Genomic DNA, 20,173 nt, shown 5'->3' on the forward strand with positions numbered 1-20,173 from the left:
TCGTATTTCCACCTCCGGGGTGGTGATGGAGTGTGCCGGCGTCACAGCCGTGCGTAATTGGCCGACTCCGACCACGGTGAAAGAGGTGCAGCGGTTTTTAGGGTTTGCCAATTACTACCGGAGGTTTATCCTGGATTTTGGTCAGGTGGCTGCTCCCATTACCTCACTGCTGAAGGGAGGTCCGGCGCGCTTGCGTTGGTCAGCAGAGGCGGGCAGAGCTTTCAGTCGTCTGAAGGAGCTGTTCACCAATGCGCCCGTGTTGGCGCATCCGGACCCCTCTTTAATGTTCATAGTGGAGGTGGACGCTCGGCCGCCCTTGTTCTTTTCTTTTCGAAGAAGCTTGGTCCGGCAGAGCGAAACTATGACGTAGGGGACCGGGAGTCCGCCTCTATGATACCGAGGAGCAGTCCGTCGAGCCGACCCCCATTCTTCCACCTTCATGTCTCGTGGCACCGGTAGTATGGGAGGTGGAAGCGGAGATAGAGAGGGCATCACGGTTAGAGCCTGCCCCCCCTCAGTGACCAGCAGGGGCTCAGTATGTGCCGAGGGGTGTCCTTGATAAATTAATACATTGGGCTCATACTCTACCCTCCTCAGGTCATCCTGGCATCGAGAGGACAGGGAGATACTGAAGGCCCACGTTGGCTAAGGACGTGAGATTTTATGTCTCCTCCTGCTCAGTTTGCGCTCAGAGCAAGGCTCCTCGACACTTGCCTAGAGGGAAGTTACAGCCCCTCCCTGTTCCACAACGGCCGTGGTCATACTTGTCGGTGGACTTCCTCACGACCTTCCCCCGTCCCAGGGAAGTATGACGATCCTGGTCATTGTGGATCGGTTTTCTAAGTCCTGCCATCTCATCCCGTTGCCCGGTCTCCCTACGGCCCTGCAGACTGCGGAGGCCCTGTTTACCCATGTCTTCCGGCACTACGGGGTTCCTGCGGACATCGTTTCTGATTGGGGCCCCCAATTCACGTCCAGAGTTTGGAGGGCGTTTAGGGAGAGGCTGGGGTTTCAGTCAGCTTGACCTCGGGTTTACACGCCGAGAGTAATGGGTAGGTGGAGCGAGTAAACCAGGATATGGGCAGGTTTCTGAGGTGAGTGGGCGAGGTATGTTCCTTGGGCTGAGCTCGCTCAGAACTCCCTCCGCCACTCCTCAACGAACATGTCTCCCTTCCAGTGTGTGTTGGGCTACCAGCCGGTCCTGGCCCCATGGCATCAGAGCCAGACCGGGGCTCCTGGAGGAATGTGTACAGCGCTCAAAAGACACCTAGAAAGCCTTCCAGGAATCACTGAGACTGGCGGGGGGGACGGCAGAAGAAGAGCGGGTCTGGCTCTCGACCCGAAACCTGCCCCTCCGCCTGCCCTGCCAGAAGCTGGGGCCGCAGTGTGTGGGGCCATTTAAAGTCCTGAGGAGGATAAACGAGGTGTGTTACAGGTTACAACTTCCTACTTATTATCGTATTAACCCCTCGTTTAATGTGTATCTCCTCTGGTCCCCTTCAAGAAGGTGAGGTGCCTGAGGTCCCTACAGTACCTCGTGGACTCCCGCGCTGCGGAAGTTGGCTCCCCTGCCTGTTCGGCCGGTGCTCGGTGGTCGTCGTCACTGGCCTACTAGCTGCCACCGATCCCTTTTCTGTTTGTTTTGTCTTATTAGTTGCACCTGTGTCTAATTGTGTTTTCCTGATGTGCTTCCTTATTTAAGCCTAGTAAACCCGCCCTTGTTTTGTCCGCGAATAATTTTGTGTTACGTGTTGTGTCGTTGGGTGTGTTAGTGTTCCGGACCGTGTACCCTGTGTGTTGAGTTGGTCAGTGTTTTCGCGCCCCCGGCGTTTTGGGCATTGTATTTTGGTGCCAGATTAAAGTGCACTTTTCCCTTTGGAACTCTCTGCTCTCTTCGCCTGATTCTTACCTCAAACACCCAGTTAGCCGTGACAAAGTAATAGTATTGGCTTAGACGTTAACCCAGGTATATGGTGTTAGTCTGATAATCAGTTCAATAAATATGCTAATCTTTATCTATAATTCTGTCTGTTTCTCTATCCATAGCACATCCATGCTTACGCCACACCTCCAACTACTCAACATCAATATATATATTTATCTATTATAAGACCTACAGTGCCTTCAGAAAGTATTCAAACCCCTTGACTTTTTACACATTTTGTTACATTACAGCCTAAATCTAAAATGTATTAAATAAATACAACTCCTCAGCAATCTACACACAACACCCCATAATGACAAAGCAAAAACAGGTTTTTAGAATTTATTTCAAATGTATTAATAAAAAACAGAAATATCTTATAAGTACTCAGACCCTTTGCTATGAGACTCGAAATTGAGCTCAGGTGCTTCCTGTTTCCATTGATCATCCTTGAGATGTTTCTACAACTTGATTGGAGTCCACCAGTGGTAAATTCAATTGATTGGTTATGATTTGGAAAGTCACACACCTGTCTATATAAGGTCGCACAGTTGACTGTATATCAGAGCAAAATACCAATCCATGAGGTCGTAGGACTTGTCCGTAGAGCTCCGAGACAGTTTGGCCACCTGACCAAACTAAGCAATCAGGGGAGAAGGGCCTTGGTCAGGGAGGTGACCAAGAACCTGATGGTCACTCTGACAAAGCTCTAGATGTCCTCTGTGGTGATGGGATAACCTTCCAGAAGGTCATAAGACACATGACAGCCTCTTGGAGTTTGCCAAAAGGAACCTAAAGACTCTCAAACCATGCCAAGATAGAACTCTGTAGCCTGAATGCCAAGCGTCACGTCTGGTGGAAACCTGACACCATCACCATCCCTACGGTGAAACATGGTGGTGACAGCATCATGCTGTGGGGATGTTTTTCAGCAGCTGGGACTGGGAGACTAGTCCGGATCGAGTAAAAGATGAATGGCGAAAAGTACAGAGAGATCCTTGCTCCAGAGCATTCAGGACCTTAGACTGGGACGAAGGTTCACCTTCCAACAGGACAACAATCCTAAGCACACAACCAAGACAACTCAGGAGTGGTTTCGGGACAAGTCTCTGAATGTCGTTGAGTAGCCCAGCCAGAGCCCGGACTTGAACACAATCTATCATCACTGGAGAGACCTGAAAATAGCTGTTCAGCAACAATCCCCATCAACCTGACAGAGCTTGAGAGGATCTGCAGAGAAGAATGGGAGAAACTCTCCAAATACAGGTGTGCCAAGCTTGTAGCATCATACCCAAAAAATTCCAGGCTGTAATAGCTGCCAAAGATGCTTCAACAAAGTACTGAGTAAGGGGTCTGAATACTTAAGTAAATGTGATTGTTGATTTTTTTGATTTTTATAAATGAGCAAACATTTATAAAAACCTGTTTTTGCTTTGTCATTATGAGGTATTGTGTGTAGATTGGTCAGTGAAAAAAAAATATTAGTTTAGAATAACATAAGATCAAGTATAAGATCAATACTTGATCTTATGTTATTCAATAAGATCAATAAGATCAAGTTTAGAATAACAAAATGTGGAAAAAGTCAAGGGGTCTGAATATTTTCCAAAGGCACTGTATATACTGTAAATATAAAGCACTTCCGCTGAGTACCATAGAAATGTAAAGCTAAGGGTAGTATAGCCCAGTTACCTTTCCAGCTCGGCGATCTTCTTATCCCTGTCGTTCTTCTCAGTCTCCACCTCTCGGAGGATGGCTAGTAGCCTATCCACCTCGGCCTGGGCCTTGCCAGACTCCTCCTTATAGTAGGAAACCTCCTTCTCTAGGACCTTGACTCGCTGCTCCCGCTCCACATACTCTGGGTTCCCCCTGGAGCCCACTCCCACCTGCTGCTGCTGGACCTCATGGGCCTTCTGCATGGTCATGGAGAGAAAAAGAAAAAAAAGAAAAAAACACACACACGAATGGAACACACGCACAGACTCTCACAAATAGGAGAAAGGGGAGAGAACCCAGAACAGACAAGCTCAACAATTAGTGTCTTTTATGAACTTCTCACTCTCCTCTCTCCCTCTTTCTCTCTCTCTGTAATGTATAAATAAAGCATAGTGAACAGGGGACATCAGTACTGCTATGGCTCATTAGCTCTGACTGAGGCTGTTATTTAGCTCAGTTCTGTGAGACTAGTGTACCAAAGCGATTGGAACTAAAGGCTGCTTGTGCCTGTTACAATATGCTAATGCTAACTTGAAAAACAAGCGATATAGAACAGTTGAGATTTGTACATCTGTCATTTAGTATCGTTAGTTTTCCTGAGTAGCTTCTTACACACTTGCTGACCTCATGACAATAACTTTTTAGGAGCCAAAGTGGACTGTGGGCCAGTTTCCCAGACACAGATTAAGCCTAGTCCTGGTCAAAAGAGCACATTCAATGGAGATTCAACATTTAGCATAAATTCCATTTAGTCTAGAAGCAGGATTAATCTGGGTTGGGGAAAGAGGCCATGTGTCTATAGGAAGGACAGGACCAGGGCCTGTAACCACAAAGCATCTCCCAGTAGGAGTGCTGATCTGGGATCAGGTCCTTACCTGTCCATATAATCATATTCATTATGATCTAAAATATTAAACTGAGTAGCACTCCTACTCTGAGCCCTGTCCTTCCTGTTATAATCACTTGGTAGAATCACTCATCTTTGCTCTCATGTCTCTCTGGATAATCACACCTGATCACCTCTAGTGTGTCTAAGTCACTGAAAGAGGAAAGGCTTTTGACCACCAGTCAGTAAAAACTGAACAGCTTGAGTCATCTTTCAAACACACAGAAGTACACAACACAGATCAGAATTACACAACACATCTGAGACATCACATCGGCAACGCTGACAGTCACAGAGCAACACAAGAGTCCCAACACAACAGACCCAACACAACGGACCTAACACAACAGACCAACACAACAGAGCAACACAACAGACCCAACACAACAGGCCCAACACAACAGACCCAACAGAGCAACACAAAAAAGCAACACAATAGACCCAAAAGAGCAACACAACAGACCAATACAACAGACCAACACAACAGAGCAACACAACACAGAGCATGACTAGATAAATATAGACCCCCACAGTGAGCCACGTCAACCATTACCAGTGTTAGAAGGTTAATATTAGGCCTCTGTTCTATTGACCACTTATTAACATGGAGACAGTGAAGGGGGCCAAACAGTGACGAGCAAACAAAGCATGCGATAATAAGGAAGACAAATCATAGCATGCAAACCAACACAGCTGAGAAGACAATCTTTGCAATGCTTTCCACATGAACAGATTTAGGTCAATCCAGCAGTGACCACAAGTGACATATTTCAAGCATGAGGAGTAAAGTGAGCACCAACAGTTTGGGGGGAATCTAAAGGTCTCAGAAGTGGGTGGAGTGTACCTCTAGGACTTGCCTGTGGGCCCTGCTCAAAAGTAGCGCACTATGTAGGGAGTAGGCTGCTGTTTGGGACACAGCTCTATAGGCCCTATACAGGTATGCAAGGCCTACAGTTAGATGAAAAATTTGTTGATTATTAATTCTGAGTTTGTTAAAATAATGGTACAGAGCTGACTGATATCTTGGTATCTTACTATCAGTCATGATGCCGGATGTGAGAACACTATAGAAGAAGAAACTATCCGTAATTTTCAGTTAACTCAGCTTTTTTTGCTATGAAGCTATGTAAGAAACATTCGACCACAGTAAAAAACACATTATATCACCATTGTACAGGTCTTTGTACAATTCTTTCTAACAGAGACCAATGGTTGAGCAACAACAGTAGGTTAGGCTATCAAGATGCAAAAAAATAGAACCGCAACTGTGTGGTCATACAGATTAAAGCTATGCTAAGATAAATGCTAAGATAAACGCTAAGCTAAATGCTCACTTCACACTCTGTTCACCCAGAACAGAGGCTAATGTGCGTGCAGTTGGAGAGCTAAATCATACTTATACATTGTAAAGATCAACATGCATCTACATTATCTGAAAGAGATACCAGGGACAGTGGGACTGAGACCATGTGGCCATGACACGATTACGCACTAGCTAGCTAGCATGTTCCAGGGTTTTAGAGTAGCTTTTGGTGGGTGTCCTCGTGCTTTCAATATGTGCCACCACAGAGAGCTCCAGATGGAGCAAAGGACTTACAGGGTTGTTCATCTGAGTGAACAGCTGCTCTGCTTGCTACATTGCAAAGGAAGGTGGTGAAGGGGGGAGTCGAGGAGGGAGGGGGAGGGGGGAGATCGGGGAAGATAGCATTAGCATGTAGCTCCATTAGCCAGAGGAGAGTAGAAACAGCAGGATCCGGGGAGAACAGACTAGCCTGGTACCAGATCTGTTCATCCCAAACAGACAATTACCAAAGGAGTTGGCAAGACAGCACAAACAGTTCTGGGACCAGGCTAAGAAAAATTATGTTACATGTTAGCCTACATGTTACATGTTAAAGGAGTGTCAATATAGAGAACATGTTTAATGTACAGTGCCTTGCGAAAGTATTCGGCCCCCTTGAACTTTGCGACCTTTTGCCACATTTCAGGCTTCAAACATAAAGATATAAAACTGTATTTTTTGTGAAGAATCAACAACAAGTGGGACACAATCATGAAGTGGAATGACATTTATTGGATATTTCAAACTTTTTTAACAAATCAAAAACTGAAAAATTGGGCGTGCAAAATTATTCAGCCCCCTTAAGTTAATACTTTGTAGCGCCACCTTTTGCTGCGATTACAGCTGTAAGTCGCTTGGGGTATGTCTCTATCAGTTTTGCACATCGAGAGACTGAATTTTTTTCCCATTCCTCCTTGCAAAACAGCTCGAGCTCAGTGAGGTTGGATGGAGAGCATTTGTGAACAGCAGTTTTCAGTTCTTTCCACAGATTCTCGATTGGATTCAGGTCTGGACTTTGACTTGGCCATTCTAACACCTGGATATGTTTATTTTTGAACCATTCCATTGTAGATTTTGCTTTATGTTTTGGATCATTGTCTTGTTGGAAGACAAATCTCCATCCCAGTCTCAGGTCTTTTGCAGACTCCATCAGGTTTTCTTCCAGAATGGTCCTGTATTTGGCTCCATCCATCTTCCCATCAATTTTAACCATCTTCCCTGTCCCTGCTGAAGAAAAACAGGCCCAAACCATGATGCTGCCACCACCATGTTTGACAGTGGGGATGGTGTGTTCAGGGTGATGAGCTGTGTTGCTTTTACGCCAAACATAACGTTTTGTATTGTTTCCAAAAAGTTCAATTTTGGTTTCATCTGACCAGAGCACCTTCTTCCACATGTTTGGTGTGTCTCCCAGGTGGCTTGTGGCAAACTTTAAACAACACTTTTTATGGATATCTTTAAGAAATGGCTTTCTTCTTGCCACTCTTCCATAAAGGCCAGATTTGTGCAATATACGACTGATTGTTGTCCTATGGACAGAGTCTCCCACCTCAGCTGTAGATCTCTGCAGTTCATCCAGAGTGATCATGGGTCTCTTGGCTGCATCTCTGATCAGTCTTCTCCTTGTATGAGCTGAAAGTTTAGAGGGACGGCCAGGTCTTGGTAGATTTGCAGTGGTCTGATACTCCTTCCATTTCAATATTATCGCTTGCACAGTGCTCCTTGGGAAATCTTTTTGTATCAAAATCCGGCTTTAAACTTCTTCACAACAGTATCTCGGACCTGCCTGGTGTGTTCCTTGTTCTTCATGATGCTCTCTGCGCTTTTAACGGACCTCTGAGACTATCACAGTGCAGGTGCATTTATACGGAGACTTGATTACACACAGGTGGATTGTATTTATCATCATTAGTCATTTAGGTCAACCTTGGATCATTCAGAGATCCTCACTGAACTTCTGGAGAGAGTTTGCTGCACTGAAAGTAAAGGGGCTGAATAATTTTGCACGCCCAATTTTTAAGTTTTTGATTTGTTTGAAAAATTTGAAATATCCAATAAATGTCGTTCCACTTCATGATTGTGTCCCACTTGTTGTTGATTCTTCACAAAAAAATACAGTTTTATATCTTTATGTTTGAAGCCTGAAATGTGGCAAAAGGTCGCAAAGTTCAAGGGGGCCGAATACTTTCGCAAGGCACTGTACATGTTGAACAGTATGTTGAGACCATAGAAATAAAATTACACCCAATTTGGAAGCTGGTCCATCCATCACGGACATTGACTTGATTTTGTAATTGGATTTCTATGGTTGAGACAGCTATGACCACTGGACAGGAACCAAAGAAGGAGTAGGAGGATGAGGAGTGAGGAGTGAGGAGGATACAGAATGGGTGGTTATGGGACAGAGAGACACAAGGAGGAGATCTGATGGACATCTTTGCTCCCCATCTACGGTGTTGTAGGAACATTATCTGAACGTTATCCAAACATAACGATTTCCACTAGTTACCACAGCAATAAAGTCAAAATTGGCTGTATGTCACCTGTTTCAGGAAACTAGGCGTATGTTCCGGGTCACTACCTCACACGAGAGACATTTAAATGTAATCTTTAAAATGCCTTCTGGAACATGTGAACTTTCATGTGCCTTAATAACAAACATGTATGCCATCTGTAAATACAAATAAAATTGTTAAATTACGAGCCAAGTTGGTTTAGCCACAGAAAAGCCGGTGTAACCGATGTGAAATGGTTAGCTAGTTAGCGGTGGTGTGCGCTAATAGCGTTTCAATCGGTGACGTCACTTGCTCTGAGACCTTGAAGTAGTGGTTCCCTTGTGTGCAGATGGTCCCTGGTTCGAGCCCAGGTTGGGGCGAGGAGAGGGACGGAAGCTATACTGTTACACCGGCAACCTTCCCACTTCCCACATGATTGGCTGAGATAATGCGTGGGCTGGACACGAGTTCGGATTGGTCTGCCACATAGCACGCTTCTGTCTATTTGAGCTGGTTAGTATGTGTAGGTAATCCTGTCTAACGTGGCTTTTAAATATATATATATATTGCTTAGTAGAACTGCATAAGTGTTGCTCTCCACTTTCTGGAGGACAGAGTTTTGAAATCAGTGGAATTAGAGTATGATAGCAAAGGAGATGGAGAAAACACCTGTTTCCAGATTACATCTTCAAACTAGGGCAACCATGGCATCTGTGACAGGGAGAAGCGTCCAACCATGATGTATACGGGTAAGATAGCCTAGCTAGCTACATTTTTCAGATATTACACATTTAGTTTTAATTTCAAGTTAAAGTGAACTGTTAGCTAGCTAGCTAAAGTTAGTTGGCTGGCTCGCTAGCTAACGTTACGTGTATGATCTTATTATTCATATCTCAGAGCCATTTTCTTGGCTAGTTCTAGCCTAATATTAGCTAGCTAACATTGAACCTGGTTGGTTAGCTACCTGCAGATTCATGCAGGGTAGTAACGTCATGAGAAGTGATTATGGTCCAATGTTTAGCTAGCTACCATCTTAACAAAAACCTCCACTATGCAAGTATCTATTTCAATAGAATGTCACTGTGACAACTGTTGATAGATGTAGCTGGTAAATTTGCTCTGGCTATCTACTCGTATTTCAGACCACGGGTAAGATAGTTTAGCTAGCTACAATTTCAGATATGACATGTTTCTAATTTTGACATAAAGTCTTTTAATTTCAAGTTAAAGTGTACTGTTATCTAGCTAGCTAACGTTAGCTGGCTGGCTTGCTAGCTAAAATTAGCTGGCTAGCTAACATTATGTGTATGATCTTATTATTCGTATCTCAGAGCCATTTGCTTTGCTTGTTATAGACTACTTTTAGCTAACATTGAACCTGGTTAGCTACCTGCAGATTCCTTAGAGGTACTAATATCATGAGTTGTGATTATGGTTCATTGTTTAGCTAGCTACATGTCTTAACAAAAGGCTCCACTATGCAAGTGTCAATTTTAATAGAATTTCACTGTGACAACTGTTAGCCAGTTAGCTTGGGTGCTTGACTGCTGTTTTTAGGACAGAACGCTCAGATCAAGCCTTAAAGAAATTGGTAGAGCTCAAGCTTAAGAGGGTGTGAATGATGCTGAACGAGTGAAGACAAAGAAGAGCTCTTCAGTACGTACCAAAATATTCAAAGGCCATTTTCTCAAAAGTGATGCTACAAGTTCATTCGAAGCAGAATTACTTTCCCATTGTTCCTCAAATGCAGTATATGATTTACTATTTTGTAGCTCTGTGTCTCTGCTTTTATTCAATGTAAAAAACATAATTAAACATTTTGTTACATAATACCGAATCAAGCCGGTCGCTATCATATTGTAAAAATGTATGAAAACAAAAATGTATTTAAGGTTAGGGTTAGGCTTAAGGTTAGCATTGGGTTTAAGGTTAGGGTTGAGGTTAGGGTTCGGTTTAAAATATATTAAGAAGAGAAACGGTAGAAATAGGTGTTGTAGTTTTTGTTACATATAGAGACAGATATGACACTATTGAGCAAAGATAGGTATACATTAGACCACAAACAGAAAGCGGACAGGAAACCAAAGATTAAACAAACATAAGTGTAATGGCCGAAGCCATACGTGCTTTACTGTGCATAAGGGCTTAGGGCAAAGAGGAGGAGGTGACCCTTAAATACATTATCTATTATGGAAGGAGCAGGACATCATTATAAAGATTAGATAGAGAGAGTAAAGGACATAAGTGCTTAGATTAAAGGCCATAAGTGCTTAGGGTAAGATAGATATACATTAATTTTAGGACATGAGAGGGTCCTGCCACCATTGTAATCTAATCAAGAGCGGATACAGGCGTTATTAGGCATGAACATGGAGGAAGCCTGGACTGAAAGATAATGGTGACCGATGACTTGAGGGAAGTAACTTCATTAACATATGGAATGGACTCATATACTGTGTGTGTATAAAGACAGAGCCAGTGCTCTGGGAAAGTGTGTGTTCCACGGACCATCTAGGCTTCTGATATGTTTGTATTAAAAGCCTATATTGAATTCACAAGTTCTTGTAAGTGTTATATTTTGAAACAACAGGTAAACAATTAATTTGATTGCTTTTCTGATTTTCGTGAAAAAGCTACTTGATGCTAGGTGTTCATAATGTTTTGTCGAGCGATCGATAAACTTACACAAACGCTTGTCTTGCTTTGGCTGTAAAGCATATTTTCAAAATCTGACCAGACAGGTGGATTAACAAAAGGCTAAACTGTGTTTTGCTATATTGCACTTGTGATTTCATGAATATAAATATTTTTAGTAATATTATTTGAATGTGGCGCTTTGCAATTCAGCGGTTGTTGATGACAATTATCCCGCTAAAGGGATGGGTAGCGTCAAGAAGTTAACCATACCCGTATGTCCAAGATTTTGTGTCCAACAGGTGAATTACAGAAGAAGGTGATTCACTCAATCCAACCAGGAGACTGGGTGTGGATCCAGTCCCTGAGGAGAAAAGACTGGAAGCAGACCAGTTGGGAAGGCTCATACCAGGTTCTGTTAACCACCGCCTTTACCATTAGAATAGCTGAGAGAGCCACTTGGGTCCACGTTACCCACTACAAAAAGGTAGGAACACATACAAGCACCGCTGATCACACACAGAGTTAGGGGAAGAACCGAGTACCAACAGGGTTCGGGGGTTACCTCCTTAACGAAGATCCCCTATTCCGACCTTTAATTACTGTGTGTGCTCTTAGAAGTGTGAGTATGGGGTGGTACCTAGCAGACTGACTAAGGGCAGGAGAGGGTTGGCGGTTTTGGGTAATATTAGGGACTCTGAGCTGCATCATAGTCTTGGTAATCTTTCTGATACATTCAGATCCACCACCTTCCTGTACTAATTATATGATGCCATTGTCATTGATAAGAAGTCAAATATAAACTTCATAATACACTGACCATCAAGGATGAGTGACTTACAGAATAGGAGTCAAATAAGTTATCGGAGAACTCTGGGGGTGGATACCTCACTGACTGGGTGGTTCGACAGTATGTTTGGAAAATGTATTTTTTAAATAATTACTGTGTTATGAGCTGCTTTCACCTGTATGAGTGTGTTGGTGTTGTGTGGTTGCTGTTTGATTCCGTGTGTGAGAGGTTTAATTACCAGGACTCTAGCGAGATCGATGACGCAACAAATGATGAGGTGACAACTACATGCCTCCAAGCCTAGTAGATGCCACTGATTCCTTCAACCATGAGGAGCCCATGCTGGATGAGACGATCTTCAATATTTAGACAGACTGTTAATTTAATGAAGATTATAATGAAAATCCTAAAAAGAAGAGTTATTATTGGATATAGGCCTAGAACAGTCGTTGATGAGTGTATGATGTAAATACATGTATTGGTTTTGTTTGCTTTTGTGTGACATTTATAATTCCAATAAAGGTTGAAATATCAGTGTGTAATATTTAGTTAAAGGATTGATTGATAAGATCATTTATATGTTTAAAGTAATGACTAAAGGATTCCACCCTGAAATCATATAATTGTATAAAATGTGTTAAGAGTCATAGTGTAGGAGTGACTGTTTTTGCATTTTTGACTTCAGAACATTCTCTGAATAAAGAACCATCCTTTTTCCAACTTAATGTAAGATGGTTCCTCGTACTGAAAGTAGTCTACGGGCCAGGATAATCTCTAATACATGGTTCGGTTTTCTTTAAACTAAGCTAAGCTAATTTTAGCCACAGCTAGCTAAAAAGCAACAGAAGTGATAGGGGCAAACACGCAATACTGAACTTCCCTTTTAATGTGACTATCCATGTCAGCTGGACTTGATGCAGGGTAAAGTAAAAGTCTTCATCAGCCATACAGGTATAACACTGTCTACATACTGCAGGTTTTGACTGAATTGTAAAAAATGCAACTGAAGGTAAGCAGATTAGTAGAAGACATTATCATGGTATAAAAGGAATCTCTTCCACTTGTTTCCTTGAACCATTTAACCTAATACTTGCTGAACTGTGCACAATGCACTGTAGGTTTCTCACCGTTACCAAACACTGTAAGTAAGCTCTGTACCATACAGTGTTACTATAAATCCTTGCCATCCCTTTAACAGGGATTCTAACAGTGCTTTTAACTGACAGACTAAATCATTGAGGCCGTCCCAAATGAGTTGTTCAGATGGTCATTGCTAGTTTACATAATAGACATCAGAATGAAACCGCAAAGGCCTCTGGGAGTATGCTGTATTTTCTAATCCCAGCCATGCATTCCCCACTTTCATTTACACTTTTAAGTTGTGCAGTGCTAGGACACCTACCTTCTGTAACTGTGTCTCCAACTTGCTACACTCCTCTTTCTTCTGCTCGATGGCCATCTCCAGAGACTTGAGCTTAGATTCTTTCTTCAGGCTGGAGGAGGCCAGGGAGGAGGCATGCTCCTTCAGGTCAATGAGACAGGACTTCAGGGGGACAGACAGGGACAGCACTGACAGTTAGGACCAGTCCAGACCAGGTGGCACAGCACAGTAAAAACACTGAACAGTCCTAACTGGGTCACGCTACCAGAGGGAGCAGCGTTCCATGTATTTGAAAGGGTACAGTTATTTTGCTCACTGTTCACTGCCAATTGTTCATGCAATACACATGTACTATATATTCACACAAACAAATACACACGCACACCCACACGCACACACGCACAAACACACACACACTGACCTCCTTCTCTGTTAATTCCATATGGAGGGTGTTGACTTTCTCCTTGAGGTCCTTGTTCTCCTTCTTATAGGACTCCACCTCGTCAATCCTCTCATTGTCCTCCCTCGCTCTCTGCTCCTTCAGTCTCTCTATTATCCGCTCCTGAGAGAGACACATATACACACATCCACACATTATGTCCACCATCAACACATTATGTCCATCATCAACACATTATGTCCACCACAACACATTATGTCCACCATCAACACATTATGTCCACCATCAACATATTATGTCCATCATCAACACATTATGTCCACCACAACACATTATGTCTAACACAACACATTATGTCCACCATCAACACATTATGTCTAACACAACACATTATGTCTTGCACAACACATTATGTCTAACACAACACATTATGTCTAACACAACACATTATGTCTAACACAACACATTATGTCTTGCACAACACATTATGTCCACCATCAACACATTATGTCCACCATCAACACATTATGTCCACCATCAACACATTATGTCCACCATCAACACATTATGTCCACCATCAACATATTATGTCTAGCACAACACATTATGTATAACACAACACATGATATCTAACACAACACATTATGTCCACCATCAACACATTATGTCCACCATCAACATATTATGTCTAGCACAACACATTATGTCTACCATCAACATATTATGTCTAACACAACACATTATGTCTAACACAACACATTATGTCTAACACAACACATTGTCTACCATCAACACATTATGTCCACCATCAACACATTATGTCCACCATCAACACATTATGTCCACCATCAACACATTATATCTAACACAACACATTATGTCTAACACAACACATTATGTCCACCATCAACACATTATGTCTAACACAACACATTATGTCTAACACAACACATTATGTCCACCATCAACACATTATATTCACCATCAACATATTATGTCTAACACAACATATTATGTCCATCATCAACACATTATGTCCACCATCAACACATTATGTCTACCATCAACACATTATGTCTAACACAACACATTATGTCTAACACAACACATTATGTCCATCATCAACACATTATGTCCACCATCAACACATTATGTCTACCATCAACACATTATGTCTACCATCAACACATTATGTCTTGCACAACACATTATGTCTTGCACAACACATTATGTATACCACAACAAAGTGATCTATATCAAAATCTTTAATACTTTTGAAAACATACAGTCTTTCTTCAGAGGAAAGACGAGCCACAAAACAACACTGAAAGCAAGTTATTGATCTATTGTGTGTTGCTCACATTTCCATCTTAACTCAGTAATGCATATCCAGATCATGTGATCTGAAATTGTGGGCTCTGGTTCTAAGTTCCCCTACTGTAAAACTCTGGGCCCTGGTTCTAAGTTATCCTACTGTAAAACTCTGGGCCCTGGTTCTAAGTTCTCCTACTGTAAAACTCTGGACCCTATATTTCAAAGTTCTGTACCTTCTCAGAGAGTGCCTCCTCCAGGGTGGCCAGGGCAGTGTCAGTGTTACTGGAGTCAGTCTGCAGAGACTTCACCCTGTCCTTCAGGTTCCCCAGCTGCTTGTCCTTATCACACAGCTGCTCCTGTAGATTCTCAATCTGGGGGGGGTGAGAGAAAATTAGCATGAGGTCAAAATAACTGTAGATAGAGAAACTGCATTAAAAGTTAGTTAGTGTGAGTGATGTTCGCAGGCTAAAAGACTAGAGGGGACTGTGGTTGTGTCCCAAAAGGCACTGTATTTGATATATAGTGCAAATAGTGCAAAGTCAAAAGTAGTGCACTATATAGGGACTACAGTGCCATTTGGGACATATGCCTGTGATGGCCTTTTTAAGCCTGTGAGAGGAAGTCTTTATTATTTTAGCCAAAGACATCTGAATTTAATTTAAGCTCTTTTAGATTTGCTGGTAATTGAGGGAGAGGAAAGAGAGAGAGACAGAGTTTAGATGTAAATGGCTATATACGGTATCTCCATTTTCACAGTGAGATGTTTTTCAAAGATAGTAAGAAATAAAACAAGATAGTCTAGCCAGAGAGAAAGAAAGAGAAAGAGAGATATCTGAGAAAGAAACCAATCAAAAATACAGAGACACATTGTACTGACAGAGAGTATAGCCACAGCAGAAAAAGAAACATAGAGAAAGATATAGTTAAAAGAGAGAGAAAGAACGGGAGAGAGAGGGAGAAAGAGAGAAGGTCAGGGTGAGAGAATAACCCTCAGTGTATATTTTTAGAACACACCAGAGGCAGTGTGGCAGAAACTCCCTCGTATCCTCCTTTTCTGTGTGTGTGTAGATACACTTTTAACCTTTTAAGCACAGAGACACTTGATGGACAGAGCTACAACCATCCATTTGTATCCTCAGAGACCAACTAGCCCAAGCATGTGTCCCAAATAGCACCCTATTCCCTATTCAGTGCATTTCTTTCGACGAGGGCCAATAGGGGAGGTAACCCAGGTCTCAGGGAGACAGGGATCCAACCAAACAACCTGCACTGATATACAACAAGCTCTCAAATAGGTTCTATGTAACAATTCTCAAGATTTTTCTCATTTCGGGGGAGAGCTTTCTTGTTGTTTTTTAAAATTTCATCTTTATTTAACCAGGTAGGCTAGTTGAGAACAAGTTCTCATTTGCAAATGCGACCTGGCCACGATAAAGGAAAGCAGTATGACACAGACAACAACACAGAGTTACACATGGAGTAAACAACAAACAAGCCAATAACACAATAAACAAGTCAATGACACAGTAGAAAGAAATAAAGTCTATATACAGTGTGTGCAAAAGGCATGAGGAGGAAGGCAATAAATAGGCCATAGGAGCGAAAAATTACAATTTAGATGAACACACAGATTAACACTGGAGTGATAAATGAGCGGATGATGATGTGCAAGTAGAGATACGGGTGTGCAAAAGAGCAGAAAAGTAAATAAAACAAAAACAGTATGGGGATGAGATAGGTAGATTGGGTGGGCTATTTACAGATGGACTATGTACAGCTGCAGCGATTGGTTAGATGCTCAGAAAGTTGATGTTTAAAGTTGGTGAGGGAAATAAAAGTCTCCAACTTTTTTGGGAATTCGTTCCAGTCACTAGCAGCAGAGAACTGGAAGGAAAGGCAGCCAAATGAGGTGTTGGCTTTGGGGATGATCAGTGAGATATACCTGCTGGAACGTGTGCTACGGGTGGGCGTTGTTATCGTGACCAGTGAACTGAGATAAGGCGGAGCTTTAACTAGCATAGACTTATAGATGACCTGGGGCCAGTGGGTCTGGCGACGAATATGTAGCGAGGGCCAGCCGACTAGAGCATAGAGGTCGCAGTGGTGGGTGGTATAAGGTGATTTGGTAACAAAACGGATGGCACTGTGATAGACTGTATCCAGCTTGCTGAGTAGAGTGTTGGAAGCTATTTTGTAGATGACATCTCCGAAGTCGAGGATCGGTAGGATAGTCAGGTTGACTAGGGTACGTTTGGCGGCGTGAGTGGCGGAAGCTTTGTTTGCGAAATAGAAAGCCGATTCTAGATTTGATTTTGGATTGGAGATGTTTAATATAAGTCTGGAAGGAGAGTTTACAGTCTAGCCAGACACCTAAGTATTTATAGTTGCCCACATATTCTAGGTCGGAACCGTCCAGGATGGTGATGCTAGTCGGGCGGACGGGTGCGAGCAACGAACGGTTGAAAAGCATGCATTTGGTTTTACTAGCGTTTAAGAGCAGTTGGAGGCCACGGAAGGAGTGTTGTATGGCATTGAAGCTCGTTTGGAGGTTAGTTAGCACAGTGTCCAAGGAAGGGCCAGAAGTATACAGAATGGTGTCGTCTGCGTAGAGGTGGATCGGGGAATCGCCCGCAGCAAGAGCGACATCGTTGATATATACAGAGAAAAGAGTCGGCCCGAGAATTGAACCCTGTGGTACCCCCATAGAGACTGCCAGATGTCCGGACAACATGCCCTCCAATTTGACACACTGAACTCTGTAGTTGGGCCAAAATGGGCCAAAATACCAGCAACCGTGTGTGAAAACCTTGTGAAGACTTACAGAAAATGTTTGACCTCTGTCATTGCCAACAAAGGGTATATAACAAGTATTGAGATAAACTTTTGTTACTGACCAAATACTTATTTTCCACCATAATTTGCAAATAAATTCATTATGTGATTTTCTGGATTTTTTTTTCTCATTTTGTCTGTCATAGTTGAAGTGTACATATGTTGAAAATTACAGGCCTCTCTCATCTTTTTAAGTGGGACAACTTTCACAATTGGTGGCTGACGAAATACTTTTTTCCCCCACTGTAGGTCTGCAACAGTTTGGGTCTAGGGTGTCACCCCCTTTGAAGAGGGGGATGACCGCGGCAGCTTTCCAATCTTTAGGGATCTCGGACGATACGAAAGAGAGGTTGAACAGGCTGGTAATAGGGGTTGCAACAATGGTGGCGGATAGTCCAGATTGTCTAGCCCAGCTGATCTGTACGGGTCCAGGTTTTGCAGCTCTTTCAGAACATATGCTGTCTGGATTTGGGTGAAGGAGAAGCTGGGGAGGCTTGGGCGAATAGCTGCGGGGGAGGCGGAGCTGTTGGCCGGGGTTGGAGTAGCCAGGAGGAATGCATGGCCAGCCGTTGAGAAATACTTATTGAAATGTACTATTATCATGGATTTATCTGTGGTGACCGAGTTACCTAGCCTCAGTGCAGTGGGCAGCTCAGAGGAGGTGCTCTTGTTCTCCATGGACTTTACAGTGTCCCAAAACTTTTTGGAGTTAGAGCTATGGGATGCGAATTTCTACTTGAAAAATCTAGCCTTTGCTTTCCTGACTGACTGGGTGTATTGGTTCCTGACTTCCCTGAACAGTTGCATATCGTGGGGACTATTTGATGCTATGGCAGTCTGCCACAGGATGTGTTTGTGCTGGTCAAGGGCAGTCAGGTCTGGAGTGAACCAAGGGCTATATCTGTTCTTAGTTCTGCATTTTTTGAACAGTACAATTACTTTTAAAGAATGACCAGGCATCCTCGACTGACGGGATGAGGTCAATATCCTTCCAGGATACCCGGGCCAGGTCGATTAGAAAACCCTGCTCGCAGAACTGTTTTAGGGAGCGTTTGACAGTGATGATGGGTGGTCGTTTGACCGCGGGCCCATAGAGGACACAGGCAATGAGGCAGTGATCGCTGAGATCCTGATTGAAAACAGAAGAGGTGTATTTGGAGGGCATGTTCGTCAGGATAATGTCTATGAGGGTGCCCATGTTTACGGATTTAGGGTTGTACCTGGTGGGCTTCTTGAAGATTTGTGTGAGATTGAGGGCATTTAGCTTAGATTGTAGGACTGCCGGGGTGTTAAGCATATCCCAGTTTAGGTAACCTAACATAACGAACTCTGAAGCTAGATGGGGGGAGATCAATTCACAAATGGTGTCCAGAGCAAACCTATGTCTGATTCTCAATATGTTTCTCATTTCGGGGGAAATCTTTCTTGTAAACCTGTCTGAGTCAAATGTTTCCCTCAGATTTGCTCTTAGGCGAGTAGCTGAGGCCCTCCGAGCCGCTATCCATTACACATATTTCTACTGAAAAGCATGTTATGCCTAAAAGCAGAGCTAGGCTCCCCCACTTCCAGTACTGTAAGCAATGGTTGGAGAAAACAATGTTGTTCACTGATGCCGTCCATTTAAACAAACTAGTGAACAATCGCAGTCTACCTTAACCAATCCCTGATCCTTAACCATGACCCTAAATCCCTGACTGCTGCCCCCTGCCCCTAACCTTCTTCTGCAGGACGTTGATCTTCCTCTCCTTGACCTCCAGCATGTCCTTCATGTCTCGAATCTCTCCGGCCAGTGTACCCTTTTCTTCCGTCAGGTCCTGCAGCTGCTTGGTCTTCTTGTTCAGGAAGGACTCCTTCTCCTCCAGGCGCAGGCGCAGGGCGTCCACCTGGGAGGGGAGAGGTCACAGGTCAAAGGTAAAATTTCACAGTTCAGAAGTCAAATTCAATCAAATGGATTTCATAAAGCCCTTTTGACATTAGCAGTGGTCACAAGGTGAAAACCACCCCAACACCCAGCCGACTGGAGGAAGCTTGTGAATGCTCCCCAAAGAGCAAAAGTGTTTAAGTCAAGTTGTCACAAAGTGCTTTCATAGTAACCCGGCTGAAGGGCATTTAACACTGAAGGCCAAAACTCAAAGTTCAACGGTATTATTATTGTCTAATTGACGAAGGAGAGTCGTCTCTGAAATACTTGGCATTTACAATACAATGTTCATTCCCCACTAAATGATATCGGGCAAGAAGGGAGGTGATACAGTTGAAGTCAGAAGCTTACAATCAGTTAGGTTGGAGTCATTAAAACTTGTTTTTCAACCACTCAACCAATTTCTTGTTAACAGACTATAGTTTTGGCAAGTCGGTTAGGACTATCTACTTTGTGCATGACACAAGTAATTTTTCCAACAATTGTTTACTGTCACGACTTCTACCGAAGTCGGTTCCTCTCCTTGTTCGGGTGGTGT

The 20,173-nt window shown here is 43.1% G+C and overlaps 1 protein-coding gene across 1 annotated transcript in view; it reads right to left on the reverse strand.

The window, feature by feature from the left end:
• LOC109891624 (ERC protein 2-like) overlaps nucleotides 1-20,173 on the reverse strand; it is a 96,945-nt gene that overhangs the window by 28,454 nt on the left and 48,318 nt on the right. The window contains exons 8-13 of the mRNA XM_031823909.1: nucleotides 19,430-19,597; nucleotides 15,116-15,253; nucleotides 13,590-13,730; nucleotides 13,190-13,330; nucleotides 6,124-6,159; nucleotides 3,617-3,837 (exon numbers count right to left, since the gene is read on the reverse strand). Of these exons, the coding sequence (XP_031679769.1) occupies nucleotides 3,617-3,837; nucleotides 6,124-6,159; nucleotides 13,190-13,330; nucleotides 13,590-13,730; nucleotides 15,116-15,253; nucleotides 19,430-19,597 (845 nt within the window). The remainder of the gene's footprint in view (nucleotides 1-3,616; nucleotides 3,838-6,123; nucleotides 6,160-13,189; nucleotides 13,331-13,589; nucleotides 13,731-15,115; nucleotides 15,254-19,429; nucleotides 19,598-20,173) is intronic.

This window comes from Oncorhynchus kisutch, linkage group LG5 (genome assembly GCF_002021735.2).
Source record: "Oncorhynchus kisutch isolate 150728-3 linkage group LG5, Okis_V2, whole genome shotgun sequence".
Lineage (NCBI taxonomy): Eukaryota > Metazoa > Chordata > Actinopteri > Salmoniformes > Salmonidae > Oncorhynchus > Oncorhynchus kisutch.